The sequence below is a fragment of the Crassostrea angulata genome, chromosome 9 (genome assembly GCF_025612915.1).
Source record: "Crassostrea angulata isolate pt1a10 chromosome 9, ASM2561291v2, whole genome shotgun sequence".
NCBI classification, from domain to species: Eukaryota; Metazoa; Mollusca; class Bivalvia; order Ostreida; family Ostreidae; genus Magallana; species Magallana angulata.
In genome coordinates, this window is record NC_069119.1 from 1245001 (window position 1) to 1266597 (window position 21597).

The window sequence follows — 21597 nt, forward strand, 5'->3', positions numbered from 1 at the left end:
AGATGAAATTGACTCCTATAGAAAACCATTTCAAGCCACGCAAAACATAATTTATTTTGTTAGACTAAATGTCTTATAGGAATGACTTGAATTCTACGGCGAACCGTGCGCGCATTATTTACGCGCATTTAACAGTACATGTATACGATTTTCTTGGGGGAATAACTCTTCATATTTCCCTTATCATCATGCAATAAATGTATAGTGTTACCCGTTGCCAAGTGTGGTGCTAACGATAAGGATGATAGACCGGATTATTTATTGCGTCTAAAACAATTAGATTTCAGTAATTAAAATTAAAGTATAATAAATATATAAATAATTTATCGACACCTCCACCCCACCCCGTACGACGCGCTAAAATTCCTACTGTCATTGACATCTACATCTATCAAAACATTCACATTTTGAGGTAATTCTAGCACAAAGTAAAAGCATGACCGTGTGTGATAATTATTTAAACAATATTGTTTGTGATTCATGCGTGATTTGATAGTGGCAACATTGCAGAAAAAATACACAAACCACTGGTTGTGTTGTTGTTTTTTTGTAATGATCGCTACCTTCATAACCCGCATGAATCATCAAAGAAAGCATTTTATTGTTTTCATTTACATTTTTCTGTCAACAAATTAATTAATTGATCGTATTGATTTAGAAAAATCAACCAAATCATTGTTAATGTACAACAGTACGTGTGATAAGCGAAAGAGTCAATCGTCTTGAAAGAAAGTTTGGGTCTGACATCATCATGATTATTTCGTGTTCTTGAGTTGCTGAAGGTTTCAACCGATTGATAAACGTGGCGTGTAGATTTCAGTTCTGTCGGTTTCTACAGAGCTATGAATTATACACTCAATTTTCGTAAAAAATCGATGAAATCGTACGTGGTGGATGTAAATATCTGATGCAATATATTTTTGTTTTAACACATGATTAACATAAATATACATGTATGTACAGAAATGCATGTACATGTACAGAAAATGGTTTTTGAACTGAATTTGAAATATTTTTCAATGAAAAAACGAACATTTAATTTAAAACCTGTTGGTTAGTTAGAACATTGATAACACAGGCTATTATAAGGTAACTATTTGTATATTTTTTTCAACACAGTTTGGGTTTTAACTGCGTTTTAATGCTGTAGTTTTTTTTTACTAGTAAATGACATTAATTCGTTGTATTTCAAGTTTTAATTTGAGGTCCTTACTTGGAATTTCATTGCAATTAACTTGATACATAGATGTATTTATTTTTTATTAAGAGAAAACTTTTATAACGTCAGGTGCCTGTGTTATACATATAGAGAGTACCGCAAAGAACGTTGACCGGAAGCGTGCGCCATTCGGTATCGTCTGCTGGCGGTGTAAAGTTTCTCGTTGAGCATCACAATCTGGAGGCAGGCTTTCTTAAAGTAAATCTCGGAGTGGTCCAATCTCTTGGCTGACTGCATCACGTTGGCGGAAGACATTCTGCTATTGTTGTCAACTCTTTCGGGAATAATATGGTTTTTATGTGTCGATACGGTTTTTATAAGGATTTTGTCGGGGTTCCTTTGATAAGGCTTCCCCCAACGAGCGGTCTGAAGTACCGCGACAAATGGCGCCGGTGTCGGCATTGCGCGCTGTATCAAAGGCGCTGTCTTGTCTGTGAAACCCTTTTAAAAAAATTAAGTAATGCCATATTCTTGAGATACAGAACTTAATGTATAATCAAGATATGGTCGAGAAAGTTATTTCAAAGTGAAACCATATAAAATAGTTTTTTAGAACAAAAATTAAAACAAGTATGAAGATATGGTCTAATAATTGAAACCATCGAAATAATTGAAAATTTGCAATTTATATTTGTAAAAATTGTCAAGTGTTATGAAAGAACCAACTTTTATAATTGGATTCTTTTTGTTTATATGACTATAAATTAAAATGTTCATACTACATGTAATTTACATAAGTAGCTCCATTGATTTCTATATGTTTTTGGTTTGAAAATATATTTCATACCTATTTTAAAACAACTTCTTTTACAGTTATGCAACAAGAAAGTTTATTCTATTGTCATAAAAGCAAAATTTTCAGAATTGATTTTTCATAATATTATACATATATCATAATCCACCCGTAATCAATTTCAATGATGTACTGGTAATTGAACTGTATATCTTTAAACGCCCCCCCCCATCAAACCCAGTTATAACCGAGTTAATCACCTGGGCAGAACACCCAAACCCTAATCGGTAAAACATTGATGTTCGGGACTTTTGTTTTTTTTTAATCACCCAAAATTAAATATTTCCATTGAAACCTACAAATTACCAAAAACATACTACGTCTAAAATCATTATAAATATAAATGTAAATTTAAGTAGTCATTGGCATGCGCGGATCTAGATGAGAGTCGAAGCCCTCGCCCCCCCCCCACCCCCCGCCTTCCCTCTTCCGACAACCTTGCGAGTGGAAAAGGGAGGGTACATTTCAAGTCGGGTTCGTAAATCAGAGACCAGTCATCCGGATGATGCTGGTGGTAATTTTTTCTTAGTATGCAATTATGATCTGCAATTGTTTCTACTTCCTTGAAGGGGTTGTAATGGTCGAATGTGAAGGTACATACAGCACTCTTGAGTCCCGTTCTTGTTGGAAGCCTCTGCCTTTCCATGCAGGTCAGCGATCCAGTGTAGCCTCTGCTCCTGATGACTCCGAAATATATTTCAGCTGCTTTGCCCAATTTATTGAAATAGTCTGTGGGAAGCTTTCTCTCACTCAGTCTGCTCTACTGCAGTACAGTATGTAAAAACTGTTCACTTAGCACAGGAATGACAATATCCATGTTGTTTAAATGATGAAGTTGCCTCCCTTTGACTAGATTAACGTTTAGTAGATTTTTTAATAATGATGTAATTTTAAAATTTTACATACATACTGGCTTACAAATTATTCCAATTCATTTGATACAAGTTAAGTGCATGGATTTTAATATGTTTCATAATCCCAGATTACACATAGTGAATTAAAAGTAGTTATTAATAAATGCTCTTAATTTTGCAAAAGTAATTGAGCATAAATTTATTCATTTTTTATTAATGTCTGTTTACAAAAATTGACTTTTGGTCTTCCTGATGTTTTGTTTCAATTTAAGGTTCTCCTACCAAGAAGATAATGGTGCCCCCCCCCCCCCGTGGCTAGACTGTTTCTTCCTTGCTGATGCTGACGGTGGATTGTTTACCTGAGTTTCGTAATTTCAGGAGACAAGATTTTGTATGCACAAGGTATAATTCATAAAGCTTGCTTTGATGAAGCCTTGTTGTGCAGCAGAGTATTTGATTTAAAGCCATAGGAATGCCCTTTCCTACATTTTTGCATGATTCAAATAGAGAGTAAAAATTATATCCCAATTAATATATCAACTGCAGGGATTTACAGAAATGAAAGTATATAAAAAAATTTGTTTAATCATCATCTTTCCATATTGAAATTAATTCATTAGAATATATTTTTGCTCAATGTACTCAATCAAGAATTAATAATTTTGCATCTTAAATTGACATTTCATGATCAGTCATTTCAGCATCTCTACCTGAAATTTGGGTAAAATCCAGCTTTATTTTAAAGCTTATCTATCTTAAATCAAGCATTTGTTTCATATTTCACATGTATTTTACTTGTTACAGTCATTAAATAGCAGTCAAATCATCTCAGATATTGCTGTCAGCCCACACTCATTACTGCACTCGCTGAGAGAGAGAAAGAGGGCCTCATACCTCACTGCTCCACTGACCACAGACAGGGAGTATAACTGCTGCTTCAATGTACAAACTTTGTACTTTTATTTGATATAATATAATTCCTCTCCCTCTTTTAAATTAAATTACTTGTAGCATGACAATTGCTGACCCTGCAGACGCCACTGTACTGACGCCATCATGTGGTTGATGTCAAATTTAAAAGGCTAGTTGCTGATGAACAATGCATTTTTTTGTGTAAAGTTTTATTGAAATAAAAAATAATCATAAAGCATTCATAAACAGTATCATGTTTATACATGTCAATATACTCATTGTCTAAATACATTTTTAGAAATCTTGTAAGCAGTTCTGCAAAATCTTTGAGATAAAAACACCAAGGGACAAAATATTCCACCTAAAAGGATTCTATTAAGTTAGAACAGAAGATACAAGATTAGCAGGAAATCAAACATCAACTCTAATTCTAAAGGTTTGAAGGTAAGTCACAACAATTGTCTCATTGGATATGAATTCTGATTGTGTTAATATACTGGTATCACTCCTATATATAAAAGTAATGGGCCTCAGTCCCTTTGTGGCCTCGCTCCATTGCTGGTAAAGAATTGAGTGCTACCTGTCTGTTAACCCATTATGTGTAATTAATACCTGTCACACAGTATTTGCTGATAACCACATGTAACAAATACAGTCCATTCATTCTAATGTAACAAACACAGATTATAGACACAGTAAAAACAGTCACTTTATATATACATCTATAAATAGAAAAAGGAGTTTGTCTATATGTAATATACATGTACATAGAGTCACTTGATGATATACATGTGATACATAAACACAGTTTGTTTACATACAATATAAAAACATGGTCTGTTTCCTTGAGATGTAATATCAATATGAAAGAACAATTTGTTTACGGTACATACAAACGTATTATATATAAACAAACAAAGATTGAAGAAATGGAATGATTAACTCATGAAAACCTAACACAGATACAGTTAAACAGTCTGTTTACATATTGTAGACACGTTTAGTTCATGTGTGATACATTAAAATATCCACGCACTTCGTTTTTATATATGATACACACCGTATGATGACATGGAATGTGTATGGTTTGTTTACATACTATTTACACACAGTATGTAATTTTTACTTATATGCTTGGTTTACATATAATATATACAGTTAATTGATTTACACGTAATATTGGATTTTCTTCACTGTACCTGTTCTTGCCTCAGCCACAAAGAGGTTGTCTCTGGTGTCCACACATAAACCCCATGGACGCTGTAAATGACAGTTGTCAATGTAGCGGAGGAACTGTCCGTCCTGATCCAGGATGTGGATACAGTCGTTGTTATAGTCTGCTGTCAGGATCCGACCCTGGCTGTCTGTCGTGATGCCGAATGGAATAAATGATCCTTTGGTAGTAGAGGGAGGACCAGTGTAGGTAAACCGGAGTTTCCCGTCCTGATTGACCACCACTACTGCATGGGCGTCACTGTCTGACACACAGATATCTAGGTTCCTGTTCTCAATGATGTATTCACCAGATGAATAGAGAGGTTGTCCTTTGTCATCGTACTGAATACTTTGTTTCTCTGTGGAGCCAGAGTAACACACAACTTTTGTTTGTTTATCATCATCACTGTCCATGACAACCAGGAGGTCAGCAGACGAGGTACTACACACACCGCGAGATTTCCACCCCCGTAGTCTGATCACTGTCTGTATCTGTGTATTCTTTACTATGTTCACAGTTCTATCTTTGTAATCAGTATAAACTAGATCCCCACTTCTTGTCACTGCTATGTCTGATGGATAGTTCCCTGACTTGGTTTGGATGGACTCCACTCGTTCTCCCTGCAGGTTGCAGAGTTTTATTTTGTCATCATAACCACGCGTCCAGATCGCTGTATCATTCAGACACGTCACACCGTGTAGATATTTATACCCTGTGTCTATAGCTGTGATGACCTGGGGTACATCCATCATTGACCGGTCTTGAAGAGAGGACTCGGCTCCCTGGGGCGGCATGCTGTAGTCTTGTTCCTCTGTTGTAAAAGATAATGCTGACAGAGAACCAAACTGTTCAATCAGCTGATCTGTGTGGATTTTCGGGGGCCTAAAGTTTGGTAAGGACACTTTGAGTTTAGGAGGCAATCTTCTGAATTCAGAGTTCCTGGATTTGTACTCAGAGACAAGGCTGACATCTTTGGAGTTCAGTAACTTCTTCAGCTCAGCTATGGTCTGTGTGATTTCAGAAATAGCGTGTGTGATTTCATCTTCCTGTTTATTCAGGACGACCAGGTGTTTGAATTCCATTTCCTCCACGTTAGATTTCAGGTTTGTGATAATGGTGTCTATTTCTCTGTGCCAGACTTCTCCTTGTTTGTCAATTGCTATTGTCAATATCTGGGAGTTTTTACTCAGATCAGTTTTCTGCACTGGGATGTTAGATGCGCTCTTTTTGTATTTAGGATAAATAGATTTTTCTAATTCTTGCAAATCTTTTTCTAAAATTTCTGTTTTGTTTTCAAAACTTTGGAAAATGTCGACTTGTTTATGGCCTGAATGTTTTCCAGATGATATACACTTTGCACATATAGGAATGTCACATTGTTCACAGTGGAGTTCACATTGTTTTTTGGGGTGTTTTCTACATTTAGGATTGCTCAAAGTTGTTCGATATTGTTTATGTGGCACCACTATATGAACTTTAGAGGAATCAGATAAATGTTTCACTACACAGTCTTTACACAGATGTATGTGACAAATTTTACAGTACATGGAAGTCTCAGAAGTTTCACAAAGGATGCAGCGTACAAGATCCTGGAGGCTGTATAGGGGGTCCATGGTCAGGGAACAATTATAATTAAAATACTGTGGAGGGGAGTAGACCTGAAATGTAGATAGTAAAAACGCTCATTCGACCTAAGAAAATATGATTGAATTCAATCTAACGTATATTGTGGTGCTAAACCATTTATAATCTTGTAGAATACTTTTATACTTTTAATACTTTTTTTTCTATCAATTGTGTGTAATCTTAATATATTCAATTTTTTGCGTGCCTTTCCATGTATAATTAGATCAACCATCCTCCGATTATATATTTACATGCAAACCCACATTTTTAAATTGATAACATTTTTGCTGTAGAGGGTATATGTTTTTAATTTTGAGAAAATATGTTTCTAATTTACAGGTAAATAATGGAATTGAAAACTCAAAATAATAGATATAGTTTGCATTTTTAAGAAACACTATGACTCTGCATAGGCAGAGAATTATATGGTGCTTCAATAAAGTTAATCTGACAAGTTTATGAAAAATTATTGTTAAGGCGTAAAAAAAATTAAAACATGTATAAATATGTAATTGCTCTGTATATATGTATAATACAGTTTATATTAAAAAGGATAGAACTATAACAACCATTCATTTATTATTTTGTCAGGGAAATATTCTGACTTTTTTAAAATTAAGCATAGGTATATGACATTATATTCTTTTGTCTTTATATATATATATATATATATATATATATATATATATATATATATATATATATATATATATATATATATATATATATATATATATATATATATATATATATAATTTCCCAATACAACAAAAAATAAATCGGCACAGTTTTGAATAATTTAAAAATAATAAATATCCAGAATAAAATCACAAATTGATCCTATTAACCGCAAACGTTTTCGCCATTCCTGGCTCTTCAGGCAGTTATGTACAAATGACTAATATGTAACGTAGTAACGTCAATAAGTAAAAGTTCATTGTGACGTCATAATAACGTTAAAGTAGCGGAAAGTTAGAGTCACAGAGCAAAAAGGCGCTAAAAAATAATAATCGCAAATATTACAACTGATTCAATTATATCACATGCATATAATAAATTTTTCACTGAGTGCGATTAAGTTTTGGTTTAAATAATTTAATAAAGTGGTCTTCCTTGGCTAAGCGCAGTATTTCATTTTCATTTGGAAGTTTATAAAATGGGAATAGGGTAAATTTTCCCTGGCCGCATTCAGCAAAATGTTCACAGCATGGAGTATTACGAACACTCGGGTATTTAATCTGTTGCTTGTGGACACGAACACGCGCGTTTAGTTTCCCAGTCTGTCCAATATAGAATTCTTTGCATGTTGGGCAAATAGCACAATAAATAACATTTTCCGATTTACAGTCCAATTTCCATCCCAGATTTAAGTAGAATTGTATGTCCTTCTTCTATGTAGGCACATGTACCACATCTCGGGTCGCCGCATTTTTTCACGGATGGAATTTCCTCCTGCATTGTAAATCGGGCCTTGGTCAATATGTGTTTAAGATTGGGTGCTTGTCGTCGGTCCTGGGATTGTAATAATTTCTTCATATTTTCTGACTGTTCTAATATAGGGTAAAGTCGTTTTGCGTCTGTTAGAATATTTCTGTTCCTTGGATTGTGGGTCACAAGGAAGACCACTTTATTAAATTATTTAAACCAAAACTTAATCGCACTCAGTGAAAAATTTATTATATGCATGTGATATAATTGAATCATTTGTAATATTTGCGATTATTATTTTTTGCGCCTTTTTGCTCTGTGACTCTAACTTTCCGCTACTTTAACATTATTATGACGTCACAATGAACTTTTACTTATTGACGTTACTACGTTACATATTAGTCATTTGTACATAACTGCCTGAAGAGCCAGGAATGGCGAAAACGTTTGCGGTTAATAGGATCAATTTGTGATTTTATTCTGGATATTTATTATTTTTAAATTATATATATATATACCCTTTACCCAATAAAACAGTATAGAGGTTATAAATATAAATTATTAGTAAAATATACAACGTCAGGTGCCTGTCGAATAGAGCTCTGTTGAATTGCCTGAACAGTAACGATAAGGGGCAATACATTAATTATATATATTTATCAGAGATTATGACAAGTTTAAACTTTAAATTCTGTCACACGAGGAAATGAAAACCAATTCTATGTCAAAAAGTATTCTAGCGCAACTCGCCTGTTCCATTCAGAAGCAAACGGTCATCTTCTTAGCTTTATTGACATAGTATTGTAATAATAAATGGATATCATATTTTCAGTCTCAAAATTAAATGATAAATCGGACATATCAACCTAAAAGAAATTAGCGACGTCCTTATATATATCGGACAGTATAAACTTTTAAAAACTGAAAGTTTCAAATAAGTGCATAATTGTACATTTAAACCGTGTAGAGTAAGTTCTTGTTCAGATCAAAACTCTGAGGTTGGGGTCAATTCTCGACAGGATCAATTTTCAACGTGTCGAGGTCATCCGAAGTTAGAAAAATCTTTCTCATACCGTTGAAAAATGACCTAGGGTATAAATTTCATGATTTTGGTCTCAGTTTTCAACGTTGAAGAATTACCCCCCCCCCCCCCCGGGTCAATATTTAACGTTGAAAAATGACACCCGGGTCAATTTTCAACCCAGATCAATATTCTTCGTTACACCGACAGTATAACTTTTTTTCGTTTTCTTTGTTTTTTTTTTTTTGAAGCCTTTGAAGCCATGGCCTTATTATATAGGTTCAGAACAAGAGGTATTAATTGTGTTGTGATAACAATTATAGCACTTCTTTCACTTGATATTTAACGGTACTTTTATGAAAATTTAGGGGTGTTATTGAAGTACCACAGATCTGAAGGTGGGGATAATTTTATCACATAATTTTTCTGCTTTAAACTTTACATTACCGCCTCTGCATCCATTCAACTACCATTTTTGTATGTGTGATATTGTTTGATAATTTCCGTTCCCATATATTTATGAATTAATAATTATGTCTGATGCGATTTCGTCATTTAGATCAACCGGTACGGTATTATTTCATATACATAATGAATAAGGAATTCCTTATTACTTAGATTTATAGCGAGCGAAGGGAGCTCTAAGAACCAGTGTGCTCAGGAATAAGAACGAGCTAAACCTACAGTTCATCAAACAAAATGTTTTGTCTACGTCCCATAATGCTCTCCAATAGTTTTACCTATTATAAATTTAGAGGTTGATTAAACATCTGTTATGCGTGTACTAGCTATTTCAGTATAGACTGTGATACCTGTCTCATTGACATTTGATTTGTTTTTTTACTATAGAGATTATTTAAATATATGCTATCAAGAGCCATATTTTACTGTCATATCGATTCATCTTTAAGCTAATTGTTCATGCATGTACAGTAGGCAAGTAAGTATATGAGTATATCGGTAAGGAGGAATTGATACCTTGCACATTGATATCGACAGGTGTCCCATACCACCTTAATCTGTCTACAAACTCTTTAGATAAAAGATTGCACATTTCGTGGACATAGTGACAGTGTTGACCAGCTGTGTTGGCATCCAAAGAATACGGATCAGTTGGTGACAGCAGCTAGTGGAGACAAGACAATACGAATCTGGGACGCCCGGACCAATTGTTATGTGTCCACGGTCAATACTAAAGGTAAAACAACGGTTGATTCCATGACCCAGGAATAATTGATCTATAGACATTGTCAATACTTATTTTGAGATTAAACAGCTGTATACATGGTTAATACAAATGTACCGGAATTTTTGGACACTTCAATAAATGTATGTGAAATTCCATTTTTGATTCTATTGTACATTAACTATTAATCAATATTTAAGGTGAAAACATAAACATCTGCTGGTCACCAGCTGGCAGCACTATAGCTGTGGGCAACAAGGACAATCTATTTACATTTATTGATGTCAGAAGTCACAGGTCAAAGGCCGAGGAACAGTTTAAGTTTGAGGTCAATGAGATCTCGTGGAACAATGACGGGGACCTGTTCTTCTTGAAGAGTGGGCAAGGCAGCATAAACATACTGAGGTACATGTAGTTTATAGATAGATGAAGTATTACACATTGCCGTGTAATGAAGCATTAATGAACAAATGGTTAGGTAATAATGGATACGACAGCTCAATGAAATGCAAAGTTTTTCATAACTGTGCATATTTTATTAACTGAATACCTAGTACAGCATTTTGGTAATTTTGAACAAATTGAATTTTATGCAAATAAAACACATTGTTATCAACAGCTACCCAGATTTAAAACTCCAGCACACCCTGAATGCTCACCCTGCCAACTGTATCTGTATCGAATTTGACCTCAAAGGAAAGTACTTTGCCACCGGTAGTGCGGACGCCTTGGTCAGTATTTGGGACGTAGCAGAGCTAGCCTGTATTAGGACCCTCTCCAGGTATTGATAGTTGTACACAATATATTACATTTAAGATTCACTACTCAAGTACTGTACATTTCATTGCATAGAAACTACAGATGTACACTCATGGTCTCTTAAGCTTATTAGATAATTTTATTTTTCTTGTAAAATGGTGCTATTTGATATCTACTAACTCCAAAATGTTTCTGTATATTTGTGTACTGTAAATATTTTGAAAATTTAAAGCCTTTTCAATTCTAAAGCTTAATAAAGTTTACTGATATTAAGTTTAATATGTTTCCGCATTCGTTGACATTTACATAACCAAGCTTTAAGCCTACAGTAATGCTATTAATTTCACTACACTCTGTTTAGTTAGAATAATCTAACTGTGTCTCGAGGCCTTTGCCACAGTTAAAATGCCTCCCATATAACTGTTACCCGTAATGTAACAACAAATTTCAGAATCCCTCCGAAACAATTTTTGAGGAAATTAATGCAGCTGCATTGAAAATAACAGTTAAATTATTCATAACAAACTATTTTGAGACTGCAAATTCCTTTTATCTAAAATTTTAATTCATATAAATAAAGAATTCAACACTTTTTCACCTACGGTTTTTACTCGCTTCGAATTTACACACCATGCTGACATTTGGAACTCTCGGGATTTTTTCATATGGAATGCACTGAGATAGAGTTATCTCCCGTATTTCCTTTAATGAGCAGAATGTAAGACAAATGTTCTAGAAATTGTCAGGTATATGTTATTAAGTTTCTGAGTTTATACATGCAAATGTGATATTGGATATTGTGAAAACATAAACTAAAGAGCCTTCAGTGATTAGCATGAATGTAATGCGCATGCGCAAGATTGTCAAATCCAAAAAATACAGATGATTTCCGGATTTTTAAACGGAATTTTCGTTGATTAATAATTAGCGAAGCTTGATTGAGAAAAAATAAAAACAAATTGGTAATCTTCAAGTACCAATGATGTTTAAAATATATAAAACAAAAGACAGCACTCCTCCGATTTCTCGGTATTAAAGACCAAAATTTCGAGTGTATTATTTTAATATAGTAGTATAGATTGTTTAATATGCCCAAGAAATCCAAGATATAAGCAATTAGATTTTGGTCTCTGTTTCTTTAGAAGATTTTATTAGAAGTCAACCATCTTTATATCATATTATAAACTCTAATAAATAGGAAATTCTGTTTTTTGGTTAAATGATTTTTCTGTTTTATTGCATTCACTGAAAAACAGAGACATGGACTTTTAATGTGTTGATTTCAGGTTAGAGTGGCCAGTCAGAACTCTGAGCTTCAGCCATGACGGTAAAATGTTGGCCTCAGCATCAGAAGATCTGATTATAGACATAGCAGAGGTCGACTCAGGTACGAATGTCATTGTAGATGTTATATGTATGTTATGTTTATGTTGGGTACCAAGCATGGAATATGTAATCCAGTTGCATTAGCCTCATTCAGAATTGATAATATATTAGTAAAGGCAAAACCTGGTGCATGATGAATGGTAAAAGGTTAGAAACCCGACACATACACTTAGTTGACTGGTATCACAGGTAGGGGGTGCCCACTTTGTTCTAGTCAGGGTAGTGAGGTGTTTACCCTGGGTGGAATGAGCAGGGTACACAGAACAGGTGTTAGTACACACACTGGTCAGGTGGAGAGAGAACACCATATCAAATATCAATATTTTTATCAACCATAATGAAGGACTTGCTTTTGTGTTTGCAAAGTCGAGTACAAGGTCACAAACAACTTGGCCAAGAGACCTTTTGATTTTTTAAGGGGGAACAGGACACGTATCACGTGACTATCATATCAATGATGCTTTGATATGCTAACTCTATTATGATGTCGTAGTTGATAAGATTGTATATTGATATGATGTCATTTATTCATTATGGGGTCATACAAGATTTGATAGATCTTTTTCCCGTACTAAACGGCTCTAAAGTAGTCTTTGTCAAAACATGAGCTGATGGAAAATTAAAATTTTTAATTTTAGAAATGTTAATGGACAAAATAATTAGCGGTTAATATAATCAGATATCTATTCTGATAATGTTCTGTTCATGATAATTAATAAATCTAAATAATGCATTACTTTTTTGGTGATTTCAAACAGAATTTGGTACAAAAGGTCATAATTCAAGAATAAGGGATGGGGGTGATTCTTATTGTAGTATCTCTTTTTAATGCCAAGAAAGTTAACTTGAAAATTTTATAAGTTATAAAGCAAATGTTAAGGCTGATCTATGAATCTTTAAAAAAAAATTCAGTGACAACTTTTTAGGTGTCATCACATTTCGTTCAAATATAGAATCAAAAACTTCAAAATTGAAGGGCTGATTTTAGCAATATATTGATAAAATTATGATATTGCTATGAAAAAAAGCCAATGTTGTAAACAATTTTGAAATTTGTTTTCGTTCTCAAAATTAATGAATATGATTTGTAAATAAACTCCATCAAATGAAAAAAATTATTGCAGAAACTTCAAATTGTTAAAAAAAATTATAATGCCAGTAAAGGGGGATAATTCCTATTAAAATATCTTCCTTTTGCAAGGTAAAAAATAGTCATGAAAATGATATATGTTGTAGTGGACGTCTTTATGTAAATGTGTTTAAAAAAACAATTAAAATTCATAGACAAACAATTTTACACTGCAACACCCTTTTCCCCCTTAAGTCCAAGTATTTCTGACTTCTGGTATGGATTAGAGTTTTGGATCAACTACGTGGAATCATTTAAATTCACAGAGGCCAATTTTCATGGATTGTGGTTTTTTTGCTCATTCGTGGGGATGTAATTTTGTGGATGTGTCGATTTTCAGTGTTACGTTTGACAACTTCCACTTTCATAATTTGTTTTCACTGAGGATGTTATTTCGTTGGGAAGGGTAACTCGCGCATACCATGAAATATTCAACCATTATGAATTCTAATGAATCCGCAGTACTGGCATATACATGCGACACAAAATGTATACCTTTTAGATTTTTTTAACTAAAGATTTTTCATTCTCAGTAATCTCTTTACTTTTAAAGTAATTTTTAGATATCTGGGAATAAATTGCTCATTACTGGTTCATAAGTTTGTCTTTTATGTTTGAAAGTGTATAATATATACCAGGTACTCCTTATATTTTTAACAGGTAAAAAAGTCACAGAAATAACATGCGAGGCCCTACTTTAACAGTCGCCTGGCATCCAAGTCGCCCCCTACTGGTTTACGCCTGCGACGATCGTGAAACGAACGACAGAAATCGGGATGCAGGGATAATGAAAGTGTTTGGATTCCCCAGCGATAACATTTGAATGTTTTAACTTGGTACTTCACTCAATGAGAGTTGAAGTGAGAAATGTCATGCTCAGAAGTGTATAAAGGTGGAAAGGAGACATAAAATAACCAAAGTGAAGAGAAAGTTACATAACAGAACTTATGGTGATTTTCATGTGATGAACAAAGCACCTGGTTTATGGCTACTGGCAGTTATATTATTGTATAAGACACCATTAATAGATGGATGAAAACTATAGCATATATTCTGCTTTTGTACTGTAAATGTTTTAAATAATGAAACATTTTTTCCATCTTATTATGATATCTGATTTTGATACATGTATCTTTACAAATGAACACACCAATGAAATTATATTAATTTTATTCATTTAATTAGAATTTTAAAAGCTTGAGTTATATTTGTAATAGATATCTATATATATTGGCTTATAACAAGGTAGTGCATACTACTATCATGCATGCACAATGTACATGCAATGACATTTTACATCCTTGAGCAAGTCATATCAGTGTAAAAAAACAAAACATTGTAAATCCATGCATGGAACAGTATTTATCAATTAATGTCATGAATACATGTACTTGATGTTTTATGACAGTTTAGAAAAAAACAAATAACATTCTTCAATCTGCAATATTAATTACTACTCATTAGTTGGATCTATAAGCACTCCTTCTGTTGAAATATTTATACAAATTACTGACTTGTACATGTATGCTTATACATAGAGAGAGGCTCAAAATGCATAGATGTATTGCAATTAGAGTCTCTCATATTTTAAGGTAGTCCTATACTCGGCACTTAATGGGCTCAATCGTTAAAGGCTTAGCTTTAAATGATAAATATACATTCTAGCAATACATATACAAAAGAAAATATGTATGTTTACATGCTAGTTTGTATGTTATCACCTCTCTTGCGAAAATTATTGACAATTATGAAATTTGCCAGACGTCCGTTTTTCATAAAAATAATTAAAAATTTTGGGAAAATTAGAACTGAACATATAAAATAGAGTATAAATATTTATTTAAGCCATATCTCATCAATAATTTTGCCCAAATTTTTGTAAGTAAATACGCTTTATAGACCTGATGTATCAAAATAGAATACAAAAAATGCAATGCTAGTATCACGTTTGGTATTTTTTTTACTATTTTATGGACTCAAACTTAAATTTATGGTGTTTATTCTCTAGATTGACATCTTAGAAAAAAAGATATGGTAAAATAAATTATATGTTGACGGATTACTTTTCACGCTATAAGCTCTAAACCAAGTAGATCCTGACGAAAAAATCCGTAAAAGTCACATTTTGCTACAGTTTTCTGCCTAGATCTGTCAACAATGTTAGATATCATTTGAACATTAATTAATTGACGATTGATTAAATTCGAAATAGCTTCTGTCTCTAAATTTAAACCGGTTTTAGTAAAAGAAAAAGAAAAATTCGGGGGGGGGGGGTCAAAACAAAGAAGATATAAGTATACCTGAGATTCTGGTTAATCAGAAACTTCGTTTTTAGCACAGGTGAGCTAAAAACGAAGTTTCTGATTAACCAGAATCTCAGGTATACTTATAGACCCCCCCCCCCCCCGAATTTTTCTTTTTCTCAAGTGAGCTATTCTGATCACATTTTGTCTGTCGTCTGTCTGTCTGTCTGTCTGTCTGTCCGTCCGTCCGTCCGTCCGTCTTTCCGTCTGTCTGTAAACTTTTCACATTTTCAACATCTTCTCAAGAACCACTGGGCCAATTTCAACCAACTTGGCACAAAGCATCCTTAGCCTAAGGGGATTTAAAGTTGTGAAAATTAAGGACCACGCCCTTTTGCAAAGGGAGATAATTAGGAATTTATGAAAATTTTCGAGACATTTTCAAAAATCTTCTTCTCATGAACCATAAAACCAGGAAAGCTGAAACTTGTGTGGAAGCATTCTCAGGTAGTGTAGATTCTAATTTGTGAAATTCATGACCCCCGGGGGTAGGGTGGGGCCACAATGGGGGGGTCAAAGTTTTACATAGGAATATACAGAGTAAATCTTTAAAAATCTTCTTCTCATGAACCATTAGACCAGGAAAGCTGAAACTTGTGTGGAAGCATCCTCAGGTAGTGTAGATTCATAGTTGTGAAAATCATAACCCCCGAGGGTAGGCTGGGGCCTTATTGGTTGGTTGAAGTTATACATAGGAATATATAGAGTAAATCTTTAAAAATCTTTTTCTCAGAAACTAATCAGCCATAAAAGCTGAAACTTGTGTGGAAGCATCATCAGGTAGTGTAGATTCTCATTTGTGAAATTCATGACCCCCGGGGGTAGGGTGGGGCCACAATGGGGGGTCGAAGTTTTACATAGGAATATATAGAGTAAATCTTTAAAAATCTTCTTCTCAGAAACTAATCAGCCAGGAAAGCTGAAACTTGTGTGAAAGCATCCTCAGGTAGTGTAGATACAAAGTTGTGAAAATCATGATTCCTGGGGGTAGGGTGGGGCCACAATGGGGTGTCGAAGTTTAACATAGGAGTATATAAAGTAAATCTTTAAAAATTTTCTTCTCAGAAACTAATCAGCCAGGAAAGCTGAAACTTGTGTGGAAGCATCATCAGGTAGTGTAGATTCATTGTTGTGAAAATCATGACCCCCGGGGGTAGGGTGGGGCCACAATGGAAGGTCGAAGTTTTACGTAGGAATATATAGAGTAAATCTTTAAAAATCTTCTTCTCAGAAACTAATCAGCCAGGTAAGCTGAAACTTATGTGGAAGCATCATCAGGTAGTGTAGATTCATTGTTGTGAAAATCATGATCCCCGGGGGTAGGGTAGGGCCACAATGGGGGGTCAAAGATTAACAAAGGAATATATATGGTAAATCTTTAAAAATCTTCTTCTCAAAAACTAATCAGCCAGATGATTCTTTATAATTGTTAAGACTTTGGCCCAAGGACAATTCTTTGGCCTCTCAAGAAGGTACGTTCAGAGTTTGATGTACGTTTATATCCCATATATAAACAATTGTTAAGGATCTTTTTGAGAACTGCAATGCTCAACATATGATATGACTATATAATCATCCTGTTAGAAAAGGGACTAATGATTATAAACATAAGAATATCCAGGGGAAAAATGGATTTTATTTATACAGGATCTACATGTATTATCGTACATTGTCCAGATAGTTTGTATTATGACTCCATTAATCTGATTTTATCATACCTATTGTTCCTCAGGTGAGCGATGTGGCCCATGGGCCTCTTGTTCATTTTACTTTCACAGAATAGAGTTTTTCAACATTAATCATTTCTATCTCTCATAGAATACATATATTACCGTTCTAATTGCTTATTATTGCCATTGTTTACAACAGCGATGTACAGCCAAATCAATACCGGGTATCAAAAATGCTGTGTAAAAGTCGAACCAATATGGTAAAATCCGTATTATGACGTAGTGCGATACTAGGACTACTTTAAGTGCCATATACACTCCAATACGGTCCAATAAGTGATGGATGCATTATTCTTTACTTTCTACAAAACTCATAATTTTCTCTTTCTATTGATACGTAGATATTGTATCAAGTCTTAATTTGATATTGAAAAGAATGTACATATTTTTTGTAGATCTTGCTGCCGGTCAGAGTAAGATCTAGACCCCATAGTGCCACAGGTGACCATCATATACAGTGTAGTTCAGCTGCTCTGCCTGATTGACAATGAAATGGACGCCTGTCGATATCTCCAGACCTACGGAATGTGGGACCAGGCCGTCTAGCTGGCTAAGGTATATCTGTCATAGAAAAGACATTATTTAGTGTACACTGTACTCAGATGGGTCTCATGATGTCTTATTTCTTGTTTGTAATAGGCAACATTAATGAATACAAAACGGTCAGTTTTTAGCTCACCTGAGCTAAAAGCTCAAGTGAGCTATTCTGCTAACATTTTGTCTGTCGTCTGTCTGTCTGTAAACTTTTCACATTTTCAACATCTTCTCAAGAACCATGGAGCCTATTTCAACCAAACTTGACACAAAGCATCCTTAGGCTAATGGGATTCAAAGTTGTGAAAATTAAGGATCACACCCTTTTGCAAAGTGAGATAATTAGGAATCATTGAAAATTTTCGAGAAATTTTCAAAAATCTTCTTCTCATGAACCATAAGGCCAGGAAATCTGAAACTTTTGTGGAAGCATCCTCAGGTAGTGTAGATTTACAGTTGTGAAAAGCATGACCCTCAGGGAAAGGGGGGGGCCACATTGGGGAGGTCGACTTTTTACATAGGAATACATGTATATAGAGTAAATCTTTAAAAATATTCTTCTCAAGAACAATTTGGCAAGGAAAGTTGAAACTTATGTGGAAGCATCCTCAGCTGGCGTAAAGTCAAGTTTGTAAAAATCATGACCTTCGGGGTTAGGATGGGGCCACAATGGGGGGTCAAATTTTTACATAAGAATACATAGAGTAAATCTTAAATATTCTTCTTCTCAAAACCATTAGTCCAGGAAAGCTGAAACTTGTATAGAAGCATCCTCAGGTAGTGTAGATTCAAAGTTGTGAAAATCATGACCGTAGGAATATATAGAGTGAATCTTTAAAACACATCTTCTCAAGACCAATTTGGGGAGGAAAGCTGAAACTTGTTTGGAAGCATCGTCAGGTAGTGAGATTTCAAGTTTATTCAAATCATGTTTCCCAGGGGTAGGATGGGGTCACAAGGGGGGGGGGGGCAAATTTTTACATAGGAATATAGAGAAAAATATCTTTAGATTTAAAATAAAAAGCAAAAACATTTGCCTAGAAAGGCTGTTACTTTAGTGAAAGCAACTTCAGATAGTGTATATTAATTTTTTTTAAAATCACAATCTTTAGGAGTAGTGTGGGGCCACATCACATTGGGGATTCAGTTGTACAAAGGAAAACATTTTAGTTATTCACAAAACTGAAATATTAATTTATATGCTATAACTTACATGCAAGAATTTTTATATATTGCTGATTCTTTAAAATTGTTTAAACTTTGGCCCCTGGACGATTCTTGTGCCTCACAAGGGGTTCAGAGTTTGATGTAGGTTTATATTCTGTATATAAACAATTGTTAAGGGTTTTTTTGAGAGCTGCAATGCTGACTGTGATATGACTATAAAATCCTGTTGGAAAAGGGACTTGATTATAAATATAAGAATATCCAGAGGGAAACATTTTTTTTTTCTACATGTATTATACCATATTGTCCAAATATTTTGTATAATGATTCCATAAGCTGATTTTATCATGCCTATTGTTGCTGAGGTGAGCGATGTGGCCCGTGGGCCTCTTGTTTTGAGTTATTGTTATAATGAACCCTGATCTGCTCTTGGAAGATTTGATACTTTGACACTTTTTTTAGTTTGAGAGAGAGGGGGGGGGGGAGAGAGATGAAGACATAGATAAATATAACAATATTCTGCTGATAGTTTATTGAAAGTTGAATGAATACAGTTCTCCTTACTGTAGTTTTATAGAAAGCATGCCTTCACTGTGGTCTATTTCTATCTGTTTGTGTTTACAGTGTCACTGGTGGAGGCCGTTTACCTGGAATACGCCCGTCTACTGGCCAACCTAGGACTGAGGGCACCTGCCGAGTTCTACTGATAGAAAGCCGGCGATAAGGGGAGGCAATTCAAAGAGGAAGTCATTCTCTTTACCTAAAAATTGTACCATGTCTGTCATTGATGCAGAGATAGTGACATCATGGTCCTTGTTAACTGACAGTAATAGAGAAAATATTTTCTAACGAACGGTTAAAGATGAACAGGTAAAATGATGGCATTACTACTATCTTTTATTACAGTTAACTCATTGAAAAGATGTGGTACATGTATTATCATGTGATATATTTCATATGCATGTATTTTTGATTTATGATTTATACAATTTGCCGTACAAATTACAAATGGATCATTCACTAATTGAAAAATATCTTAAATGTCCTTGATCATAGCATAATTTGTAAATTTATATAATATTAGATTTTATTAAGTTGTAATAACTTTTAATTCAATACATCTTACCTTCAAAATACAATGAAAGAATTTATTTAAAAATTAATGGAAGAACAAATGTATACTTTTTATATCTATGAGTTATGTTATAAGTGGTCAAAAATCAGGACAAATCCAATATATGAATACATGAGAATATCATATCCACGAAAAGGTTTTTGAATTACAAGTACGTAAACGATATAATAATAATAATATAAATCATCTGCTTCATTAACAGAAGTCTGGAACGTTATGAATGAAAGTACCTATAATTGTCATCACCTAGCAACCGTTCAGACAGCCTGTACCAAGCTTCAATAACTTCCAATGTCCCTGCATCACCGTCGACAACTTGGCTTCTGATTTCATGGATGTGGTATTTGACAGTGTATACCACAGCCTCAGTGACAATGCCGCCATCAATTCCAGTGGCTCCGTTTCTCCCAACTCCAGTGCTACGGAGCAACTGAAACAGAAGTTTCTTGAGGATTCCAGCATGAAAAACGAGTGTTCTAACTTTGACGATCTGTGTGTCTACGAGTCCATCATGGATAGTTGTACAAAACCCTGTGACATTTTAGAGGCAAGGGACGTGTTGTCTGCTGTCATTGTGTCGTCTGCTGTCAAGTTTAAACCCACCAAACACCAGTGTCCTGTGTGCGGGAAGACCTACAGAGGAAACACCAACTTGAACTATCACATGGTTACCCAAACCGGCATCCGGCCTCACAAATGTTCCATCTGTGGCAAGGCCTTTACCCAGAAGTCCACTCTGCGCACACACTTCCAAATTCACACAGGCGAGAAACCTTACAAGTGCAGGACCTGTACCGTGCATTTGCGGACTACTCCACCTGCATGAAGCATGAGCGGACCCACAGTGGGGAGAAGCCATACTCATGCCCAGAGTGTGGAAAATGTTTTGCCCAATCCGGAAATATGCTCCGACATCGGCAGACACACAGGAAAAACTGAAATTCCACAAAAAGTGCTTATATATTATAGAATACATTTAAAAAAAGTGCCAATATTTACATTCTGAATCACTTGTGTTGTTTTTTATAGAGTTTGTTATTACTGCATTAAATCGGTATTGTTCATTATTTCAATGTATATGTATTGCATTATGTTTCATGTATTTTAACATGTGGAATGTTCATGTAAATGTATATAGTACATGTACTGTACTGTTATGTATTTTGTAAAAAAAAAACCATCATTTCAACATTTTCATT

The 21597-nt window shown here is 34.4% G+C and overlaps 3 protein-coding genes across 3 annotated transcripts; 2 read left to right on the forward strand and 1 right to left on the reverse strand.

Moving 5' to 3' along the window:
* Positions 1-1297: 1297 nt before the first annotated feature.
* LOC128162568 (uncharacterized) lies at positions 1298-6607 on the reverse strand. Its single transcript, XM_052825817.1, has 3 exons — positions 4978-6607; positions 2614-2717; positions 1298-1660 (listed from the first exon to the last, which is right to left on the reverse strand). Exons 1-3 carry the CDS (start codon positions 6605-6607, stop codon positions 1298-1300), a joined length of 2097 nt encoding a protein of 698 aa, XP_052681777.1.
* A 3387-nt stretch (positions 6608-9994) lies between these two features.
* On the forward strand, positions 9995-20106 carry LOC128163201 (THO complex subunit 3-like). Its single transcript, XM_052826730.1, has 6 exons — positions 9995-10009; positions 10108-10267; positions 10456-10660; positions 10875-11036; positions 12301-12401; positions 19888-20106. The coding sequence occupies exons 1-6, from the start codon at positions 9995-9997 to the stop codon at positions 19968-19970; spliced, it is 726 nt and encodes a 241-aa protein (XP_052682690.1). The 3' UTR covers positions 19971-20106.
* Positions 20107-20518: 412 nt separating this feature from the next.
* LOC128162599 (zinc finger protein 596-like) lies at positions 20519-21597 on the forward strand. The gene has a single exon (XM_052825839.1). The coding sequence runs from the start codon at positions 20730-20732 to the stop codon at positions 21222-21224; it is 495 nt and encodes a 164-aa protein (XP_052681799.1). The 5' UTR covers positions 20519-20729; the 3' UTR covers positions 21225-21597.